Raw genomic sequence first — 24,374 nt, forward strand, 5'->3', positions numbered from 1 at the left:
TTGTAAATCTATTATTAAATAGATTTCCATATTTCATGGGTCTATTTTAAAAGTTTAAAGCTATTTTTTTTGGGATGAAATAAAAAAGATAATATTTATGAACTAAAATAATAATTTATGCAGTACAATCGATAACAAACAATGTTAATTATTTCTATAATATGGCAACGCATACCACATAAATTCAAACAAAAAAATTGACTTATAATACCTACAAATACGATACGGCACCATATTTAAAAGAATATTTTGGTACTTCCGGAGCTGATATGCGATGAGCATGATTACCAATTGAATTATCTCTTGGTGGCATCGAACATGCTGAATTGCCAAGTAACTTCGGAATTTTCTCAGCGTGAATCCTAAAATTAACTCTATCGGCACTTATCGATCCAGTCATTACTCTTTGGAAACTGGAGGTCAAAGCCCATAGTTCTTGTTCTCCTTTGAGGTTATTAACTATTTTCATTCCACTTGAAAATTGTAAGGTTTCTCTATTGATTGCGATTTGGTGGAAGTTCCTAGTAGAAAATTCGGTCGCCGAGTTCCAACACCATATGCCTGGTGGCTCCATCAGTCCAAAATACAGGACGCCGTTTTTATCCATAGCTTCGGCTGCCGACTGGTTTGGTCGTTCTTCAGGAAAGACCTGTACACAAATAGTTTTACAGTTGTTTTGTACAGATTTACATGTAGGTACAACGGTACACAGTTTATTTATACAGGTCAAATTGTATTAGTACTGACTTAAAATAAATGTTAAATGGTATGTGGTACTTAAGTAATCTAAATTTTCCAAGTGTGTTATGAAACCCCAGATAATATAACCTTATCCAAAGAGGATGATGAACTACGTATTTCTTTATAATATTATTGTCAATAAAAACAATCTAAGTAAGTATATTCTATAATAATCTTAGCATCTAAATAAAGGTCGACTGTATCTACATAATAGCAGGCTGTTATTTCGTAAGAAGCGAATAAGGAAATGATTACAATGGATTACGATTACGAGACTGCAAAAATTATATGGTTGACAATAACGCTTTAGAAAACCTTGTTTATAATACTAGCTTCGTCCGCATGGACTACATAAATTTCAAGCCCCTATTTTACCCCCTTAGTGGTTGAATTTTCAAAAATCCTTTCTTAGCGTACCTATGTCTTCGCCATAATATCTATATGCATGTCAAATTTCAGCCCGATCCGTCCAGGTTGTTTGAGCTGTGCGTTGATAGATCAGTCAGTGAGTCAGTCAGTCAGCTTTTCGTTTTATGTATCTGATGTATATAGATTATTATATTCATAATCATTTTAGAGTCGGTATACTTACATTAATAGAATACGGATTAGCATTAGAATCAGAAATGAACGACTCATTTCGGAGAACGCTGGTACGGACGACGTTTTCTGTGGTGGAGGCCAAAGCGTGGAAGTAGAGGAATCGATCTTGTCCGGGCTCGTATGGCGACAGCGCCAAGCCTAGTACTCCGTCCATCAGATCGAAGCTCTCACCTTTAAAGGGAAATGTCACTCACATTTTATTTTAGAACAAGATAATATAATAACAATAAACAAAGTCAATAAGTATTAAAAGAAAATATTATACAGGGTTACAGGAAAATAGGACACGATCGCGTTAAAGGGTTATAGTACAAGATATTAGCTATCAAACAACCCCTAAAGTGCTTATGCGAAAGTGTATCGTTTTCGAGTTATTCATTTTTTTTATTTTTTTCTTGCTAAAGGGGTGTTTGCCACTTTGAAAATTAATAAAAAAAAGGAACAATGTATTTCATCAGATTTTTTTTTATTTCTAGCTAGTACATATCCTTGTTAATAATAAACAGTTACAAAACAAGAAAAATCTTCAAGCATTTTAAAATTACAGCCCAATAACTGTACAAGTTTTCGATTTTTAAATTTAATTATTTGAATAACTTGCAAATTTTCTGTAAAAATTACTATGGCACTTATCCTGCGGATTATTTTAAAAACATCTACGTTTCAGTAGCTATCCATTGGTACAAATAGATAAAATTTAAAAAAAAAACCGCAGGATAAGTGCCATAGTAATTTTTACAGAAAATTTGCAAGTTATTCAAATAATTAAATTTAAAAATCGAAAACTTGTACAGTTTTTGGGCTATAATTTTAAAATGCTTGAAGATTTTTCTTGTTTTGTAACTGTTTATTATTAACAAGGATATGTACTAGCAAGAAATAAAAAAAAATCTGATGAAATATATTGTTCCTTTTTTTTATTAATTTTCAAAGTGGCAAACACCCCTTTATCAAGAAAAAAATAAAAAAATTAATAACTCGAAAACGATACACTTTCGCATAAGCACTTTAGGGGTCGTTTGATAGCTAATGTCCTGTACTATAACCCCCTAACGGGATCGTGTCCTCTTTTCCTGTAACCCTGTATAAGTATAGCATGTTATTGACGACTTCCCTGGCGCAATAGTGTGTAAGGTCTAGGTCGATTCAGCAGGGGCAATTTCGGCATTTATAATTTCTAAATTGTCTCTGGTCTAGTCTGGTGGGCATCTACGGCTCCGGTGAATTATCATCAAAATCTAGGGTGTTAAATCCAAAGCATAGACCGATCAGGCATTTATAATAAAATAGCTGCCCTGGCGAACTTCGTTCCGCCTAACAGTCGATTAAATTTTTAAAATTCTTCTCTCCGTAAGAACCATCCTCGTACTTCAAGGAATATTATAAAAAAGAATTAGCGAAATCGGTTCAGCGGTTCTTGAGATTTGCAATGACCAACACATTTAGTGATTCATTTTTATATTATAGAGAAAGATATGGAAGTGTGTCAGTAGGTATGTCTAAGGTCTGCCTGTTAGCTTTTCATGGCTCATTTGTTTAACCAATTTTGAGAAAGTTGGTAAAGAGATAACTTGTATGTACCGAAGACGGACATTTGGCTACTTTACTTTTTAATAACTCACACAGTTATTAAAAAGTTCCCATAGGATTTTTAAAAACCAAAACGATGATTCCTCCACTTCGTCCGTGTGGATTTAGGTTCGTCTGAAGAAGAAAATAATCTAATATTAATATGATTCATTTTTGGGTCACCATTACTGCAGGGCACGCTTCAGACAACTTCCGCTAACTTCGCTCACAATTAATGTGATAATTTTTGTTTTCCTCTAACCAGGTTTCCTCACGATGAATAGAATAGAATAGATTTTTACTCAAGTAAACTTTAACAAGTGCTTTTGAATCGTCAACTAGTTTAATTTACCACTGGTTCGGAATGCAGTTGACGGTAGGATGTTTGATATTTAATTATTTAAAACGCATATAGCTCCGATAAGTTAGATGTATGTGCCCGGGACCGAACCCCGACCCCCCGAATAGGAGGCTAAAGTTAGTTAACCACTAAGCTATCGCCGCTTTTGTTTTTGGCTAAGAGGGTACTGTAGATAGGTAGTAATAAATAACTCACCATCAATGGTAAAAGTACCATGATTCGGGTATGGGTAAAGGTAACGGTGGGTCACCCTCCAGGATCGGTCGTTGGCCACGTCCACCACCAACAGTCCGTAGCCTGACACATCGGCCACGTAGACGAAAGTATCAGAACAGTCATTCGGGTCTTCGCCTCGCACGTCAACGACCTTTAACGAAAACATTATAGTAGGTATCTTCACAAATTCATTCAGACTCCAGAACACCTAAATTCCTCAACGGAAGCTATATTATTTGAAAGCACTGCAAAGCACATTAGTTCATGATTTTATTGTTTAGAATTTGAGCTATTGGGTTCCGTACACGAAGGGCGCCAACGGGACCCTATTTCAGGCACGGGAATTAAACTTGACACTGTGTCAAATGGGCTTCTTGTTAACATCACGTTGTCAGATCCGAGTACGTTCACGTGTCCCAGTCCAGCGTACTGAGCGTACGTCTTGTATAAGTAGAGAGAGGTCAATGCCTTTTATTTACAATGTTTACTCAAATTATTACCTTCTCTGAAGAAGGCGTACGAAGGAATCGATGTCGTTCTACGTGGTTACTAGCCAGAATTTAGGTAAGTACATTAATTGTTCGTTTTACAGGCATCCAATCACAAACAAAAAAAATGTACGAATCCTACCTGCTCTCCCCTACTTGTATTAGTAGTGGTAGAGGTCAGTGCCTTTTATTCACAATGTTTACTCGAATTATTAACTTCACACGTCTTGTTATACAAGCATAGACCTTTAAATAGGTACTCGTTACTAGCTAGCCTGAATTCAGGACCATTAATTGTTCGTTTTATAGGCATCCAATCAGTACCCTTATTATAAATGCAAAAGTGTGTTTGTTTGTTGATTTGTTGGTTTGTTGGTTTGTCCTTCAATCACGTAGCAACGGTGCAACGGATTGACGTGATTTTTTGCATGGGTATAGATAAAGACCTGGAGAGTGACTAGGCCACTTTTTATGCCGGAAAATCAAAGAGTTTCCACGGGATTTTTGAAAAACTTAATTCCGCGCGGACAAAGTCGCGGGCATCAGCTAGTTAATAATATAAATATTTGGTATATACCTATGGTTAATTGACCATTCGAACAATTAATGATAACACGATGGTCGTTGAATCCATGTTTTGCAATTTTCATTTTTCATTCTAGGTTTTATTAATCAGTCAAGTAACTAATTGTTTGAATTGTTCATGGTTTAATAAATTAGTAATAATTATTATCATTCGTAACATTAATTGGTTGCTTACCATTAACAGAAAACTAATATTCCTATTATTTAAGTTTTTATTATGCTCGTGCATCGATTTACAAAGTAATTGTAAATCGACGTGCTTGTGATTATTCAATTAATAAATGTTTGAAAAATGATTAAGATTTTTTGCTCCGCTATCGTCAAGATATTTTATACAAGATAGGTACCTACCTATACAAGATTTAATTGAAAGGGTTTGTTCTTATTAACGCATAATAGATAATTATAGGTAGATATTTACGTAGATTTCGTGAAAGCACAATATTACCTATAAATTCTCTTCATCGTTTTGTCTGCGCAGAGCGCTGCCCTATATACTTAATTTAAAAATGTTACATTTGCAGTAGAACTTCGCTCGGTTTGTCCCTAGGAAGAAACACAGTTTTGCACAATATTCTGCTAAGTGCCTACGACAAGGGCTCAATTTCTTATCGGTAGTGCCGCGCTATTGCATTGGTACCTACTACGACATCAGCGTCGCTAACAATAGGTATACTGTACCCGGTAGGAAATATTGTACATCGACCTTTGAAAAGAGATTGCGGATTCGTACATCACTTCGTAGAGCGTTGTTCAACTAGTAAATGACGATCTGTCTAGAGTAGAGCGCGCCTGCTTAGAAGGTTTTTATTCACTCTTCTTTTGAAGGTGCGTGTGCTGGCGGAGAAAATGGAAGCCAAGAAGTCTTGGAAAGTTTTGGAGATGGCAGTGGAACTTACCGGGGTTATAAACAATGACGTAGCGATATAGTTAGGTGCATTCACTTTGTGGCGGTACACGAGCTGGTCGGTGTTCAGGTCGAAGGCGAGCAGTTGCGGTGGACACACTTGTTTCTCGCCTATCTTCCCCGCATCCATCACCCATAACCGGCTGCATGTGTCTATCTGAAATCAGAACATAATATATTTCTTAATAATATAGAAGCCTTTTTTGCAATAAAAATATAAAACAGGTAAACAGACTAAAAATTAACATATTTGCATGCAATGGCAGCCTTATTGCTTACTAGATGATGCCCGCGACTTCGTCCGCGTGGATTTAGGTTCTTTAAAAATCCCGTGGGAACTCTTTGACCTTTCGGGATAAAAAGCAGCCTATGTCCTTTCCCGGGGTGTAGCTAACTCTGTGAACTCTTGGGTGAACTGTTAGGCCGTGAAAAGCTAGCAGACAGACACACTTTCGCATTTTATAATATTATCTAGTATGGATAATAGTCTTCACCTTTGAAGAGAGGAGCGACAGACGTACTACCTACGCGCAATACACAAGTATTATCCTTATGTAGTAGTACAGTAACTATACTAAAGTTACTTAAATGCATATTTATTTAGGTACTGTACCTACCTATAAAGTTTTTATAAATTTTATTCATTAGATACTAGCGGGTTTGCACGGGTATCTGGGTATATGTGCCTACTTAATATACAATCGTTTCCAAAATCTTAATATTCGAAAGCAATGTAAATACAGCTGCAATTTTATTTAATGATGATAAAATGAAAAATACTGAGCTCGACAACAGCTAAGCCCACCTATTGTTTTCATAAGAAAGTACGGAAAAACAAGTTATTCTCTGCGTCATTTCACTGTGAAAGAAACAGCTGAAAACTTAACTAATATTTAATTAGTAAAACTAAACAAAGGCTGCTTTCGAAATCTTCAGTAAGTATATACATCCGCTATTTGACTATAATAAAAGGAAAACATACACAACGACAATCACTATAAGAAAACTAAAACAAACGGATTTTTTAAATTGTTATCGTTATATTACAGCTGCGCCTATCTACTGTTTACGTATGAAAGTACGGAAAAACAAGTTCTCTCTAGGTGCGTCATATTTTCATTGTGAAAGCAACAGCTGAAAACTTAACGAATATTTAATTTGTAAAATTAAACAAAGATTCCTTTCACTTAAAATAAAATACTAGCTTATGCCGACGACTACGTCCGCGTAGACTATCTACACAAATTTCAAACCCCTGTTTAACTGATTTAGGGATTGAATTTTCAAAAATCCTTTCTTAGCTGATCTCTACGTTATAATAGTTATCTGCATTCTAAATCTCAGCCCGATCCGTCCAGTAGTTTAAGCTATGCGTTAATAGATCAGTCAGTCAGTCAGTCAGCTTTACCTTTTATTTATTTACTAGCTTATGCTCGCGACTTCGTCCGCGTGGACTACATAAATTTCAAACCCCCATTTAACCCACTTAGGGATGGAATTTCGAAAAATCTTTTCCTAGTGGATACCTACTCTTAACAAAGAACACACCTCTAAATTTCATGTCTCTACGACCAGAGCGGTTTAGTCTGTGAGTTGATATAAGTCAGTCAGTCAGGACTTTGAATTTTATATTACAGATATAGATTTTTAGAAAATTTAAGATTTTTTTGAGAATAGCTGATCGTCTATTTGTTAATTAAAACAGTTGATAGGTAGGTTTATAGTACAGACATAAGAAGTATTATTGCAACGATGGCCTATTCATTATCATATATTTATTTATATCTAGGTAGGTAGGTATTTACTCATTATTATTATTCCAGATTAATAGAATTTTGTAGTTTTATGATAATTCATTACAGATAAGGGTATTAATTACATGACATATACCTACGGGTGAAGGGTCATGTGAAACGCACGCGTCTCAGAATCATATCAAAAATATTTTGGCTACGCGTGCGCTCTTCATTATCGTTGTCCGTTCAAATCAATAATATTTTTTTGAAATGAAAATGAATTAAAACAAACCAACAAGAGAAGTAAAGTCATTATTGTTTACTCTTGTTGTGAAAGACAGCGAATATCGATGTTATTTACCGATTAATCTACCTAGTGTAATTATAAGGATCAAACTTAATACAAAACTAAATAAAGATACCTAGGTACCTACTACCATAGTATAATTATGTGTGTAGTTATTTTTAGTCTGGCGCGCTAGCACACCCCAAATTTAGTCTATGGCACTTTAGAAAATCCAGTCTGACACATCTGGTCAAGGGATTTCCGAAACATGAATTTGAAGGCAACTAAGTGATAACCAAACATCATCTGTGCGTTACGAATTACGATAACGGGAATTACACGAATGATATAATTATTTTGAATGTCGCGGGTAGGTACTTAACCGAGTGCAATGCACTCTAAATCCATTAGCACTTAAGTACCTATTACATAATATTTGCTACAATACAAAGTGATCACTATTACCGACTGCAACATACTTATTAGATAAATACACCTAACGGTCTAAATTCACAGAACGAAAGTGAAGCTTCCTACTAATAATTTTAGTAATAACTAGATGAGGCCCGCGACTTTATCGGCGTGGATTTGAGTTTTTAAATTTCCGTCAGAACTTTTTGTTTTTTTTTTTCAGCATAAAAAGTAGCCTAGATATCTATCTCCGGGATGCAATCTATCTCAATACCCGTCAAAATAGGTTAAGCGGATAGGCCACGAAAAGTTAGTCAAATAGACTGACACACTTTTACTTTTTTTTCATTTTTTTTTTGTTTATTTGAGTTTGTTTTTTAATATTAGTTTGTATTTTGTATAGATAACACTTACATATCCCAAAAACACTTACAGCAACTCTAAATACAGAAGTCATCCCGTCACAGTTTTGTCCTTGGTTATCGTGCCAGGAGTAGTCGGGATAGCCATTGATGAATCCCTCATCATCAACGGTGCCGAAGGTCACGGGGCGTCCTTCGTCGAATCTGGGATTCGTCACGAATATTCGAGACTTTTGTCCTCCTTTAAATAGAAAAAAATAGCCTAGTAAGTTTAACTTATTATGTACCTACATTCAATTTTATACTTGACTGCCATCGAAACAAATTTAGCATACAAAAAGATCCAGAAATAAACAAGTTATATGTATAAAGGAGACTTGGTACATACGTAGATCTATCAAACATTTCGCACCGCCAGTTTTAAAATCCGACAATCTACGCCGGGACTCGGGAGTCGTTACACAGTGCCGGGATGTCTTTCAATTATTAAAATCGGATAGGTAATAATTAATGCCGAAGTCCCTCTTGCAACGATAACAATGCCATTGCCGATGCATGTCATATCTGAATATACATATAAAAGAAAAGGTTACTGACTGACTGACTGATCTACCAACGCACAGCTCAAACTACTGGACGGATCGGGCTGAAATTTGTCATGTAGATAGCTATTATGACGTTAGCATCCGCTAAGAAAGGATTTTTGAAAATTCAACCCCTAAGGGGGCGAAATAGGGGTTTGAAATTTGTGTAGTCCACGCGGACGAAGTCGCGGGCATAAGCTAGTAATTAATAGGTATACTTCAAAGTCACTAAATAAAATTGGTACTTGAGGGTAGTGTCATAATGCCCTTTGTGTTTAAATAAGTATGTTTAAATGTTAAAAGTTGTAGGTATTTATTACCACTTCTATGCTGGACGTCAACGTCGATCGGCACGGAAGCACCAGGGACGTAATATCGTTTATCCATGGCAAGATGTCGTGCTTCCTCAGAGGGGAAGCGGAATTCTAACGCGGGCCATTGCTTCACTATCCTCAAACTGTTTCTAGCGCCAAACGCCGCAGGCCAACAGCAGGCTAGACAGTACGATAGAAGGAAAAATCTCTCTATACCGTACGCCATTTCCGCCTTGTAAATGTCTAAAAGTTGGGGATCTGAAACAAGAAAATAACAACCTATCATAATACAAAATCCATTTTTATAAGATGAAATGTAAGGTTAATAAATCGCCTGACATTTCTCGCGGAAATGCGCAGGAGATCCACGTGGCCTTTGTACCTACGCATTTTTGCATAAGCGATGAAATAGTATTGTGTTACGCACAAGTTAAAAATCATTAAGTGGGCCGTGGATATATTATAATATATCATTATTAATATTATAATGTATAAAGTATAAATGGGTATTTAAATTTATGAAGCTCGTAAAAAATGTTGTCTTTTGCCAAAGTAGGTAAATATATCTAATAACCTGTTGGTAGATTTTTTGAACGAGGATTGTGCGGCTTATTTGACTGCAATTATAATTTATGTATGCAAGCAAATGGATATTTATTTTTGTACTACCTATAAATAATTTATAGATTCGTAATGGTGCAGAAGAAATTAAACAACATTTCGTCCTTTTTTAGGGTTCCGTAGTAAACAAGAAACCCTTTTTTATAGTTTCGCCATGTCCGTCCGTCCGTCCGTCCTCGGTTAATCTCAGACTATTAGTGCTAGAAATCTGTAATTTGGCATGGGTATTTAAATATTAATCACGCCGACAAAGTGGTGAAATAAAATTGTGATAAATATTTTTTTTAGGGTAGCTCCCCTACATGTAAAGTGGGGATGAATTTTTTTTCTCGTCTACCCCATAGTGTGGGGTATCGTTGAATAGGTCTTTCAAAAATACTGTGGGTGTGGGAACATCATTTTTCGATTTCTAGATCCGTTTGTAAAATATGATGTTTTAAAGTGCTAATTTTTATTAGAGTCAAGTGTCTCCCCCCCTCTATCAGCCAATTGCTGATTTTCGAGGTTAATTATTGTATGTAGATATTATGAGTTGCATATTAATGTATATTATAGTTTTATTGTATCTATTGTATTTGTGATTGATCGTAATCCTATTCGTTTCATAAATCAATCTAAACTAGATTGATTTATTGTTATACTAGCTGACCCAGCAAACTTTTGGACTACGGAACCCTACACTGCGCGTGGCCCGCCATGCACTTGGCCGGTTTTTATATTTTTGATTTAAGGTAAAATTTCACCTACCAAATGTTGGTAAATGGTTGGTTGTAAACACTCGTGTTAGAATATATTTCATCTTTCTTTTAAATTATTATCTAATAATAATACTTATCTATGGGCAGTTAATATTTTTTTAAACCTATATTTATAAACCTATTATTAAAATTAAATAAGTTTTATGCCGCCAAACTTGTTTTAACCACAAGATCCTATGAATAAATAATAGCAATACATAAAACTAATTCTTAAATATTTATTAAAGTCGTGTTCTGTTAACACCAATAATTTTTTTTGTCATAATATTAATATTACCTACCTCCCACGTAAGTTGTTGTAAAAGTCAAAAACCGCAACTTTACAACTAAGCGTTTTAGAAAGTCAAAATTATGGTTTACACCGTTTTCTTTTGAAAAATACAACAATAACCGCCGTACTAAGAGTCGCTTAATCGTTACTTAAGTTTAGTTAAAACGAAACAGAGCTATATCTCTCACATAAATCTGTCTCGTTTTAACTCAATCTTAAGTAACGATTAGCGACTCTGAGTACGGCGGTAATACGTCTCATAAGTATTTAATTCAAAAAATTGTATTTGTAGCATTTTTTTATTATTAAAGCATATAATTAAATTAAAATAGAGGTTGTTTGTTATTTTCAAAACGTCAGACACTAATTTTGAAGCTTTCATAACTTACGTGGGATAGTGTCTTTACTCTATATTGATAGTTACTGCAGCCGACGTACAATATTTTCGCTGCAAAGTTTACTTTCGACGTTCATAACGAACGAAAATAACGTGCTTCGACAAGGCTTCGACGCAATAATTTTCGCCGACTATACGATAGCTTTATTCCGTTTATCCACCCATAGATGTATCCGTCTAGTCTAGCCACCCCAGACTAAAAAATGATGTACAAATTCCGTTCATAATGCCACAATGCGGATAGACAAGGACACACGTTTCTGAGTAACCCAAGGGTGGCTGTTTTATGGTGGGTAAATGGAATAAGCCGACACGATGGACATTTATTGAATATTTATTTATTTACTGGTGAGGACGTGGCTGTATAGGTATAGGTATAGGTTTTAAGAAAATAAAATTACCATAATGAGTGAGAAGCGATCGGCATACTCTGTTTTGTCGAAGTGTCGTCATCTCGCCTTACACTTTTCACAACTACTAAGTAACTAAGACTTGAGTATTTTTTTATATCATGTTAAATAACAAACACGTAATAACCGATTACTTAATTTATTCTTAATGTTATTGTAGGTAGTAAAGAATTGATGTGACTTTTATGACTTTTGTATGATCTATTGAAACTACACTATAAACAGCAGTTTTCCACGTAAGTCTTAATCAGTGTATTGATCACATAAATATTTTCTTTCCCGAATTCGCTCTATAGAAACACAGTTTAATTTCAAGGCTGTGATAGAAATTAGTAAAGAAGGTTTTGAAGATAATGGTCCTAATTTACTATTTAGGTAACTACTTCAAACTTAGGTAAACTAAGAGCAGCGCCATCCTTTTCGTGTCAATTAGGTAAACGTCCTATAAAATTCAAGTTAGATATTTTGTGTGTATCTTTTAGACTCTAATAACCAGGTCTATACCTATTCCTATTACCATTATTTTTATCACATAATATTTTTTCTCACGGCCACACACACGTTCCTACTCGTTTGATAGATATTTATAGTTTTCTGTATAATATTTCTGTAAGTTTTTTATTTACAACACTTCCAAAAAAAACACAGCAAAAGAAAACACCATTTTAGTCGAACGTGTACATACGGTCAAATAAAATGTGGAACTAACGGCTCTGTCCAAAAGATTTGCCAACCGTTACGTTTATTTCAATAATCTAACACAATATGCAACGGTATTCTTTGGTTCAATCGAGTTTTAGAGAGCCCTGTCCACAAAACAACGTTGAAAGTTTTACCATACCTTACTATGCAAATCTTTCCGATGATAATAATAATAATTGATAGCTGATAAAATAAAAAAATAAAATTTGAACCTACGAATCTATATAAGGAAAAGCTGAATGACTGACTGACTGATATATCAACGCACAGCTCAAACCACTGGGAGGATCGAGCTGAAATTTGGCATGCATAATATCTGCATATATCTATTTATTATGCCGTCTTCCGCTAAGAAATGATTATTGAAAATTCAACCCCTAAGGGGTTTGAAATTTATGCAGTCCATGCGGATGAAGTCGCGAGCATAAGCTAGTTTCATTATAGATAAACAACAACTAATCTAAAAAACAAGTGTTTTACTATTATTAGATACCTATTATTATTTACTCACATCTTTTAACTTAAAAGGAATTCGTAAAAAAGCATCTGGAAAACAACTTTTAACACACTGAACTATCGCCTTACATAGATACAAGTATATAAAGAAACACCATTACAAATAAGTGCCTACTTCTATCTAATGCACAATATTCGAAATTACAAACTTGAAGACATGCAAATAATATACGTACTTAATAGCACCCATAACAAGCGATAGTCATTTAATGTTTTATGATAAGTTGCTTACATGAAAAAAGCTAGTAAGTATTACTTACAGGAGTAATTATTTTGTCATTAAAATTATATTCACGACTTTAATGAATATGCAAACGGTTCCTGTTTATAGCTCTGTAAATTAAAATTAATCAATTTATTGACGTTATTGTTTTCCCACAACTACTTATAATGTATATTAGATTATTATCTAGCCAATACGAATGCTTAATGGTGAAAAAATTCTATTAAGTATATTTTTTATCACTATTACAGAAATATTTAAAAAAGATGACGCTACTTGTAATATATTTTCTTTTAACAGATTTTATATATTTCATTAAAAATTAAATTGGAAAGTTTAAACACCTAAAGATTTTTATTAACACACACAAGTGAAAACTCCAAAGAATACTAACAAGTGACAACTGGGAAATAATTATACGAGCTAGTTGTTAATATAGGCTCGGATGGAAAATGAAGATGAGGAAAATGAGTAGGTATCTCAATAATTACTAATCGGTAATAATTGATGTTGCAAAAGAGAAAATAGGGATTGTTTAGTTCAACTATTAGCGAGTTGCGACCCTCGTGACTTTGAAATGGAAATTAAGTAGGTATTATTGTTATATTGATTATGTTTGAATATATAATGATGCTATTTTAAGTACCTGTTACGTAATCTGGTAGAATCCGATTCGCATAAATGATTATAGTACCTATTCACAATTATTATTCTACTCATCGTGACATTGAACTTGCCTATTATTAACTCTAAACCATTACACTTGGTCTATGTAACCACAAATGTTTATTAATCTATCTACACATTGCTCAGTTTTGCACTTGACTATCATGCTAAACGCTAAAGTGGAGTAAGTGTATATATAGGTAATACCTAATTAGTTCCGGTACGCTAAGATTGCTGGCATATCTAATATCTTCTTAGATGACTCTAAGATTTCTGGCATATCTAATATCTACAAACAATCACACCTGACTCCCGAGTATTAAGTAAAAAAATATAATTCAGTACCCATATTATTATGCTTAGTGCCGAGTTTACCAACGTCAAGTGACGGTTAACTTAGGAATTAATTGGGCATAATGACAGTTTTTGTATTGAAAACCTGCCAAAATATCAAATTTACACTCAGATAAGACAATTTTACATTGGTGAAATCACCCCTGGAATGTTCTTATTAAGACTAGGTTTTAGGAGCTAAGCCGTGGGCGATCGCTTAGGCTAGACCAACTAAAAATCAAACTCTAACACCAATTTTTTTTTACGAGAATCCATTATTTCTTTCTTCCTTGGACCAGAAAATAGCTTTTTTTTAAGTAACTACACATCAGCTTTTTGCCTAGATTTGACCAGCTGCCAGTTTCCACAAGAAACATTTTAATTGTAACCTCCACCACCCGTTAAAGGAAAACCAAAGTCCTACAGTTAGAATAATGTTCCATTTTTTCCTCAATAGGTATTTTAATTCTAGTCCCTGGATCGACAGGGCCAACAAGTAGATAAGTATCATCGATTAGTCGACCCATTTATGAGTTTTAGGCTGAATTACATATCTTACACCCTGAAATGATATGATACGTGCTATTAAAGTGAGGCCCCACCTAGCTTACAAATTGCAACGAAAATAACGGCGTGCGATGAATGAAATAAAAAACCGACAAAGTGCGAATCAGTTCTAAATACTATCTGTCCCGGCTTTACTCACCGGCCGGGACAGATAGTATTTAGAATGGAAATCACTCACGGTAGTTTAAACGCTAAAATGCGGATCAGTTATAAAAAAAAGTATAACGCATAAAAATAAATGAAAATCTGTTTTAGAATGTACAGATATAAAGCCCTTTCACGTGATATCCCACGTGGAATTTACTTTTTCTTACTTTGAAAGTTGAAAATACTACCCAATTATTTGTTCATGAACACATTTTAATTTGTTTTTGTAATGTAGCCACTAATTCACGGTTTTCGAATTTATTCCCTACGTGCGCTATAAGATACCTACTGCCAAATTTCATGAATCTAGGCCAACGGAAAGTACAATATAGATTTCTTGACAGACAGACAGACAGACAGACAACAAAGTGATCCTATAAGGGTTTCGTTTTTCCTTTTGAGGTACGGAACCCTAATAAAATACCTCTCAATTATTACGAATACATGGAGTCCTAATATGTATTAAAAATTCGCTATGGCAAAACTTAGATCGTTTCCTAATGTGGACAGGTTTAGGTATCCATAGTAACAATAGTCTTTATTGCTACGTTGATTTTAAATTTTTGTTATTTTTTGTTTTGTACAAATCGTTCAAATACTTTACGGATGAGATCAATTAAGTTTTTCTCATATCGTGAGATTGTAGCTAATGTTAACTATGCTTGTCCTGTAGATTTTTTTGCCATGAATGTTCAAGGTCTTTTACCTACTTAAGATTAGATTAGATAGCAGACCCTTTGTGCTACCTTTTCACCAAGGAGGTAAAAGAATGCGAATGAAGTGTCTTGGAAGTTGGAACAAGCAAAATAGCGTCAGTTCATTTTCATCTTAGCTCTAGAGTATGACAATTTCATCGAGATCTCCTTCTGTTAACGTAGTACTAATCAAGAAAGAGGTCGTTAAGGGGATCGGGTGCGAGCGATCTTTTTCGGAGGTGGAGACATCGGGGCGGCGCTGATCAATGCCCTGAACTATCCATCAAGTAGTCTCGGGCGATGGGACCTCGGGGTCGCGAGTGGTTACAGTGGGATAACCATGCTGTCGTGCCTACATCAAGGTGCATGAGGCCAGGTGAATACATCCTCTATGATGAGCCCACTGGCCGTCGCGCAAGAGAGGCACCGGTGCACGTTCTTTAGAGTTCCCGAAATCCCGCTGAGGATGATCACCGGAGGATCTTAGTGTGTACTGTGTAGAAATCCCACATAATCCGATTTGTCAAAAAAACAGGTGTAGGTTTAACAATTTAATGCGATGAACTACCATGAAAATGAAGAAATTCTTATTGATTGCTTCTCATACACACCCCTACGTATACATATAATACCTAATTATAATATCCTACCACTGTCTTAGTAAAGAAGTAGCCTTTATACTATACTTTTGTAAATTAAACTAAATGACATTATAAAACCTGTAATAGTACGATATCTTTATAGTGACCGGTTACGTCGTTTATGAGCAAATTCACTGATCAAAGCATACATAAAATGATATCTTTGTTCAGAGGTTATAATAATTATGCTATTAACCTTACGATCCTACGACGCACTACGACAGAATATGACACAGACTAAAATAACCAATCACCGGAATTTCTCTTTTTTTTTAAATCTCGGTCCTGGTAATTACAGTATAGATAATAATATTATGATTTATGACGCAGTTTAAGATTGACAGCACCACCCGGCCCGAGCAAAGTTGGCGCCCTAGACGAACTAAGTACTAAACTAGCGAGTGGCGCCCTTTGAGATAAGAATTTTGCGAAACATATGACCATTCAAATATTTTACCAAGAAATACATTTGTTTGGGTGACGTTCAAATTTCTATTTTCCAGAATAGGAGGAATGACATTTGTGTGTTTTCGACAAGTGATTCTTGAGTTTTACAGTAACGATGCTCACTTATAATGAAAGCTCTTAAGCTCAGGACATCGAATCCAAATACTGAACAATATACTTATTGAGTGAACATCGCTTGACTTCTTACAAATTAAACAAAACCAGATTCGCCAGTGAAACGAGTGCGAGTTTTTTTTTAATTTTTCAATAAAGATACATATTGTGCTCGCGCGCGAGCTTCTTTAATTGTGCTAACACGCCTGTGCCGTACCCTCACAATGTGGCCCCCAAATTACAGCACCAGTGCAGACCGGCCCTGGATTGAGTCTGATTGACTGAGATTTATCCAGTTTTTTTTTTTGCAAATCGTAACTTGGAAATAATAAACCATCACTAAAACTATTTATCAGATCTTCACTATATTTACATGAATTGACCTATAAGTACCTATATGCAGCTTTTGTGAAAATAAAGAATTATCGATTTGGTTTAGTCTGTCAAAAACCTACAGGGTAGTACAGGGTACTTCCCGTTGACCGAGAATCATGAATTTTTGGCAGGTAGGTAGGTCTTATTGCACACGTAAAGAGAAAAATCTGAATTTGTGGTTATACATCACAAAAAAATTAAAATATATTCATAAACAAATAATTCATTAGTATTTTCAACTTTTCAAGTAAGAATAAGATCACCATACCAAAAGGGATATCATAATATGAAAGACCTTTACCTGGACATTCTAAATCAGATTTTTATTTATTTTTATGCCTAATAGTTTTTGATTTATCGTTCGAAATGCTGAAAAATACGACTGTAGTAGGGAACCCTCGGTGTGCGAGGCCGACTCGCACTTGGCCGGTGTTTTTTTTTTTTTTTTTGGTTTATAGCGTTGGATTTTTAAGGTGTATTTAAGAGGATCATTTTCAGAGAACATTCTTTTAAATTAAATTAAATATGTAAGTGTAGCAGCAGCGTTCACCAAGAAAGCTCACACGTAGCGCAGGTTTCATCGAGTTATTCGACAGTTATTATCATCAGAGTTCAGCCAATTTTGTTACACCACACCTTTATAACTTCATTGGTGAAAACCATGTGAAAATTCCTACCGTAATTTTGAAGATTAGACTGCACAGACGGACAAATTCGATAGAGTTACTTTTATTTATGTATCTACTAAAGTTATGTTAATATATAAGGGGTAGGTATATTACATTATATTCCATGTTGACAAAAAGAACATTTTAATTAGGTACATTTTGATAGCAATATTATGACAAAGCTTACGTACCTGAGTATTATTAAGAAGTTACTTCCGGTTGTTTGTAAACGAGGTAAAAATATCACATAAAGTAATTTTGTATGAGCAATTTACATGCGAGCGTCTCTCACGAAGGACGAGCGCTGACTGTGAGGAAACATCACTAAATATAAATATGTATGTATTTTTAATATTCAATCGATCATTTGTTTTATATAGCACAATTCTTGCTATATCTAGGAACCATATTCATTTGAAGTACACAAAAACGTCAAGAGGCGACACACCCACATAATAAACGCGCACGCATACGTTAACCAACTTTTTATGCGAGTCGAGCGTGAACATAAAGAACTTTATTGGCTTTTATTAATTTTTTAGAATATTAATTTAGAATTATTAAAGGACATGACTAATGTGTTTCTTAAAAATAAACTTGCGGACACATTGCGCCCCTCAAATGTTTGCGTGCTCTTGCAAACAGCGCCAAAATATCGTGTCTGGATTTTACTGTCACAACTTACTTTACTAAAATATCAGAATGTCTAAATATTCTTATTTAAATCTATCCCGTGGAAATCTTTTAATTTTCCGTAAACAAAAAGTAGCCTTTGACTCTCTGGAGGTCATTAATTAGTCTACATCCATGCAAAAAACCGGCCAAGTGCGAGTCAGGCTCGCGAAATGAGGGTTCCGTACTACAGTCGTATTTTTTCGATGATGATAATTCAAAAACTATGATGCATTAAAAAAAACTGTTTAAGAATGTACAGGTGAAGACCTTTCATATGATACCCCACTTGATATAGTCACTCACTTCGAAAGTTGAAAATACTAATTATTAGTTCATGACCACAATTAATTTTTTTTGTGTGATCTAACCATAAATTCACGGTTTTCAGATTTTCCCCAAATGTCAGCTATAAGATCTACCTACCTGCCAAATTTCAAGATTCTAGGTCAATGGGAAGTACCCTGTAGGTTTCTTGACAGACAGACGGACAGACAGACAGACAGACAGACAACAAAGTGATCCTATAAGGGTTCCGTTTTTCCTTTTGAGGTATGGAACCCTAAAAATTACGTCGATCCGTTGCTAAGTTGCGACATGATTAAAGGACAAACCAGCAAACTAACAGACATACTTTCGCATTTTTAATAATATTATACTTACAGTGATTCAACCTAGACTATTTTATCACGTTTTTTTCCTATATTGTAGACACCTAGATACCTATATAGGATAAGTTCAAGGATTTTCAATATTTTCTCTTCTTAAAAATAAGACAATAAATAAAATTATATATCTTGCAGTTTGAAGATTCTAACCTGTGCACCTTTATCAAATAGGCGTCTATCCAATCCATCAGCCTGTTTGCGTCCACTGCTGGACATAGGCCTTTCCAAGAGCAAGCCACCAAATACGGTCCTCAGCCTTCCTCATCCACCCGCTCCCCACCACCTTACCGTAATCGGGAATAGCAGGGCTGCCGGGGACTGGGGGCCTTTGTCTGTTGGCGCTGCTCATTAGAAGTAATGCCCATACTGACCACGCTGGGCAGGCGGGTTGGTCAGCGCAGGGCTGTAGGCCATTTCGCACCAGTGACGCTGCTGCCCGTCTCTGGTCTGTGTTATTTAAAGCCAAGCCATTTGGAATGGTTATCCCGCCACTCTTCGGTCGTCATATCCTCGTTCGCTGATTCGCAGGGGGCACCAGGGGACACATAGATACTGTTTTAATATATTTTGTTTAAAAAAAAATTAATTAAGTAGTACCTAATGCAATATTACTTTAATGCTACTATGTAAAGTAAAGCTTACCTTATTAACATGAATAATTAAACTCGTAGGTTCGCACGTTTTTGTGCATCCTGTGTTTATAGGTTCTAGATATCAAAATATTAAACTGGTATCTATAAAAAAACTCGACCTTCTTCCCGATTTTAATAGACCGAGGTCAAATCTACTAACACATTTTCAATGATATACTCTATTCGGTATCCCAATATTATGTTTTTACGCGACTGCCCATAAAAGGAGGAGGAGGAGTTTGTTCCTGAAAGATAATTTTCTGAATATTCCCAGATTTGCACAAATATGAAGTAAATGAGTATTTTTGACCAAAGTTTTATGGAAAAATATGTAGATGCATAAAAGTTCCACTAAACTCATTACCATAAGCCTTTGATGTATGATTAGTCTACTATTTTCGAAAAACTAACTAAAATTTGAATTTTCGCGACTGGGTCTATCAAATCACCTTAATAACACAATTTTCAACTGCATTTTATTAACAGACTTTTTAAAAAGGAGGTTATTTATTTACGTCATTATGTTTATTAGTAAGTAAGTAGAACATTAGTAGGTAGATAGACCTTCGTATTATTTTATTGGTCTTCTTGAATTTTATCAACTTGTTACTTCTAATTCTTAACAATAGCCAACAGGTATTACTATTTATGAAAAATATTTATGATTTTATTATTTTTGTAATTTAAAAAAAATTTGAAAATTAGATTTGCCTATCAGGTAGTTCTGTACAGTAGGTACACAACACGCATGACAGTGCGTGATTTGTTTCACACATTACACGTAGGTCCTTCAAACACTTTACTACACGAGAATACAAATAAATTTAACTTATAAATAAACGATGTTTTAGTAACGCAGCAGCGATCCGATAACCGCGGCCTACCGTTTATATTTTACGCCATAAATAATAAAACAATCAACAATGACCGGAGATACCTTGACGAATTCAGTAGTTTTGATTTAAAGCAAGAGTTTGGGACCTCGAATCCGAGCTAATCGAACCCGGACGTGATTTGAATTGATTCATAATTGGGTCAGATTAAAAATAATATTTACTAATATAATAAATGCAAAAGTTTGTCTTTCTGTCCGTCTGCTAGCTTTGCACGGTCCATCTCATAGTTTTACGATAGATCGTAAACGTTTCCATCCGTCCATCCGTTTAACCGGTTCTGATGAAATTTGGAACATACTACAAAGTTAGTAGGACCTCCCGGGACGAACATAAGTTCGTTTTACTGTGAAAATCAAAGAGTTCAAAGAAAATCAAAAGAGCAAAAGTGATTTTTATGAAATTTGGTACAGTTGCATCCCGGATACTAACATAGACTTTTGTCCCGGAAAATCAAAGACTCCTCACGGAATTTTTAAAAACCTCAGGTGTGACAGCTGCATGAGGTTTTTAAAAATTCCTTATGATAGTCTGTTTGGTGAGTCTGGTGACTTGTTGAGCTTGGATTTTCGCTCAGTAGATTGGAGATTACCTAGCTGTATTTTACTAACTACCTAGTGTTAGAACCATATTGGGGTAAATCTTACCTGCAAAATCATTTCCAAGTGCAAATTGTCTCAGACTGCATCGTCGTCTAGCATAAGGTGAAATACGAGGATATTCATACGCAAACCTGCCAATGAGAAAAAAGTAAATGAGTACCCTCATTTAAATACCTAGTGTGTGTATGGATGACGTTCATTATGAGAACGAGTTTTATGGAAAAAGCGTGACAAGTGGCAATTAAACAGGCAAAAAGTGTGTAGACCTTATTGCCCACTGAAATGGACATACTTAATGTACCGTAGGTACGCTGGAAATGTTATGTGCCATATAAAATGACAACGAGAGGTATCTTTTGTGCCGATTTAAAGCGCCCGGCCACACCGAGCGTAGACCTTAAATTCCTATACAGTAGCCGGCAAGAAATATTGTACATCGACCTTTAGAACGAGATTTCGGCTTCATAGAGCGTTGTCTCTGTAACTCATACCTATTGAACGTTTTGTCAATCTCAACGACAGAGACATCCAACAACGACAACAACGAGAGACAACAACGACGAAAAGGACAGAGTGACGAAACCGCTATCTCCGCTTTTAAAGGCCGATGTACAATATTTCCTGACCGCTACTGTACGTAGTTACTTACTGGAAAGGTGCTTATTTTACCTAGCCTACCAGGAATTAAAATTCACACTGTGTCAAAATAATAATATTATTTATGGTCTCTCGTGTCGACACTATGTTGACAGATGTCTCATCAGTCATCACTGACATTTAGTTCCGAGTACGGTCCCATGACGCTCACTGCTATCAGCGTCAAAATGGTGATAATCAAGATGCTTCAAAAACAGGTCGGCAATTTAGCGAATCCAGCGTAGATACTTGTATTAGTAGAGGTCAGTGTTATTGCCTAATTACGTCTTCATTTTTAAATGAACTTGAGGTTGTCAAGTCAAAATCATTCTTCCAAATTCTTTCAAAACTTTTTATTTCAAAACGCCGGGGTACGAACTACTTAAATTAACACAAAACTTCTCAGAAGTTAGTTGGTAGACTGACGAATCGATTGGTATCCCTACTAATATTATAAATGCGAAAGTGTGTTTGTTTGTTGGTTTGTCCTTCAATCATGCCGCAACAGACTAACGATCGATGGTATTTTTTGCACGGATATAGTGAAAGACCCGGAGACAGATATTATAATAGGTCCTTTTTCGCCGACTTCCAAAAAGGAGGTGGTTCTCAATTCGTACATACATTTATGTATCTATGTAACCGATTATTTCGAGGTTTCTGGGCCAATTTGCAATTTTTTGAAGTCATCAGTAGAAGTTTCCGTGGTGGTGTCATTAAAATTTCTAGATCCAACTCCTTAATCCTGATGCTGCAGGGCTACTGCCCGCCTAAAGTTATCAATATTCAGGTAGTGTTCATAGTAGGTACTAAGCAATTACTTTATGCTTGGATTCCAAGTCCCAACTGCTCAACCCTGATGATGTAGGGTACAGAACTCATAAACTATAGTGATGAAAAAAAAAATGGGCCGAGTCAGGAGTAACGTAAAGTTTCAATAAAATTAGCTCAGGAAACGAAAGTGTTTAAATTAAATACCGTAAAATTGTTTATTGAGTTTGTTTTGTATTGACAAAAAAATATTGACTGCCACGACGCGACGGTAAATTAGTCCATAAATAATTATAAGTATCGGACAGCTTTATATCGAACGTATTTAAAGAGGGTGTATATAAAAAAGATACGTACGGTACGTACGTAAGGTACGTAATATAATAGGTATAGATAGGTATTTTTGGTAATTAAGATTTCTAAGGAAATGGAGCTTTTAAAAAAATATTTTTGAAAATTGAATATTTTTATTTTTGTGGAACAATTTCTACAGTCCACTTTTGGTACGATAATTATTATTCTTCATCCATAACCCGGATTCGTGAATATTTCTGATAATTTTATTAATTCTAGCAGACGCCCACGTTTTCATAGTCATCATCATCATAATCCATCTTAATCTATTTCTGGCCACTACTAAGCACAGGTCTCCTCTCAGCATTCTGAGAGCTTAGGCCATAGGTCCACCACGCTGGCCAACTTTCAGGCATGCAGGTTTACTCACGATGTTTTCCTTCACCGTAAAAGCTAGTGATATTTAATTAAAACGCACCTAACTCTAAAAAGATAGAAATGCGAGCCCGGAATATCCGAGAGCCCCGAATAAGATGCCGATTTTTTTGTGAATGAATTCATTATAAGTGGATTTTGCTCTTTTTTCTATGTCACTGTTTAGTTTAAATAAAAAAAAAAAATTTATTGATCAATAAAGAGATAACGCAACGGGCGCGGTGCGTCTTTATCAATGCAAATTATGGCGCAAACTGAAAACCAGCGCTGAGCATTGTGAGCGGTGCTCGGCTATGCTGAGTTTGCGACCTATTGTTTATTGTTAGTTTTTAGTTTAGATATACCTATTAGATAAAACATTGTACATACTACTAGCAGTAATGAAAACAATAAAGCATATTTATTATTATTATTATTTAAACCTTTATAGGCAATGTAACTCTAGCTAGGTGCATTGCCTATGAACAGGAAATATGAAAAGTGAAAACCGCATTGAAATCCACTAAAAAGATTACAAAATAAAAGCGTGATTATTTACAGGGTATTTAAAATTACATATAACACATAAGTAGGTACCTACTTATAGGTTTACCACAGAATAGAGAACTAAGTACTTACCTACATACTTTATGGTAGCTTAGAATAAGTAGTAGGGAAATAAACATTTGCTTACCCGGTGGCCATTGTTTTATCTGCTTACTGCACCTGTCCATAGCTGAATGTTTTTCGTCTGCTCAGTGACGAAGAACGATTGCTTTGCAATAGTGATCTAGCCGGGTGGTAGGGCTTCCGCAGGCCCCTCTGAGTTAATTAAAACCATTCACCTAGAAATCAATCTTTCGTTTCGGTTTGGAGAAGGTACAAGTCTCTACTGGCTTGATACTAAATTGAAATGCTTGAAAGAAACATTTTAGGGTTCCGTATCAAAATGATCTAGATATTTACTTATTTATTATTGGCATCTTCTAAATTAGATTTTTATATGTTTGTAAACAGCATAGTTTTGACTTTAAAATTATATTCCCACTTGATTCGCCCTTACCTCCTAAGTTTGACT

General features: G+C 35.2%; 1 protein-coding gene across 3 annotated transcripts; it reads right to left on the reverse strand.

Annotated features, from left to right (window-relative positions):
- Positions 1 to 92: 92 nt before the first annotated feature.
- On the reverse strand, positions 93 to 24,016 carry LOC117988014 (dopaminechrome tautomerase-like). Of its 3 annotated transcripts, XM_069502422.1 has the most exons (8): positions 23,991 to 24,016; positions 21,227 to 21,312; positions 9,170 to 9,421; positions 8,337 to 8,506; positions 5,463 to 5,627; positions 3,470 to 3,641; positions 1,334 to 1,515; positions 93 to 649 (listed from the first exon to the last, which is right to left on the reverse strand). In XM_069502422.1, the coding sequence occupies exons 1-8, from the start codon at positions 23,999 to 24,001 to the stop codon at positions 212 to 214; spliced, it is 1,476 nt and encodes a 491-aa protein (XP_069358523.1). In that variant the 5' UTR covers positions 24,002 to 24,016; the 3' UTR covers positions 93 to 211. The 3 variants fall into 3 exon arrangements, with proteins under 3 accessions (XP_069358523.1, XP_034831008.1, XP_034831005.1); XM_034975117.2 differs by lacking the exons at positions 21,227 to 21,312; positions 23,991 to 24,016 and adding an exon at positions 17,906 to 18,062; XM_034975114.2 differs by lacking the exons at positions 21,227 to 21,312; positions 23,991 to 24,016 and adding an exon at positions 11,612 to 11,827.
- Positions 24,017 to 24,374: the final 358 nt, after the last annotated feature.

This window comes from Maniola hyperantus, chromosome 13, assembly GCF_902806685.2.
Source record: "Maniola hyperantus chromosome 13, iAphHyp1.2, whole genome shotgun sequence".
Lineage (NCBI taxonomy): Eukaryota > Metazoa > Arthropoda > Insecta > Lepidoptera > Nymphalidae > Maniola > Maniola hyperantus.

What these genes read in the sequence shown, in the direction of transcription:
- LOC117988014 (XM_069502422.1), bottom strand. An exon ending in ACTTGGAAATGATTTTGCAG is followed by an intron (nt 9,422 to 21,226) that starts GTAAGATTTACC and finishes TTCTTGTTTCAG; the next exon opens with ATCCCCAACTTTTAGACATT. An exon ending in CGTCATTGTTTATAACCCCG is followed by an intron (nt 3,642 to 5,462) that starts GTAAGTTCCACT and finishes TTTTCGTTAAAG; the next exon opens with GTCGTTGACGTGCGAGGCGA.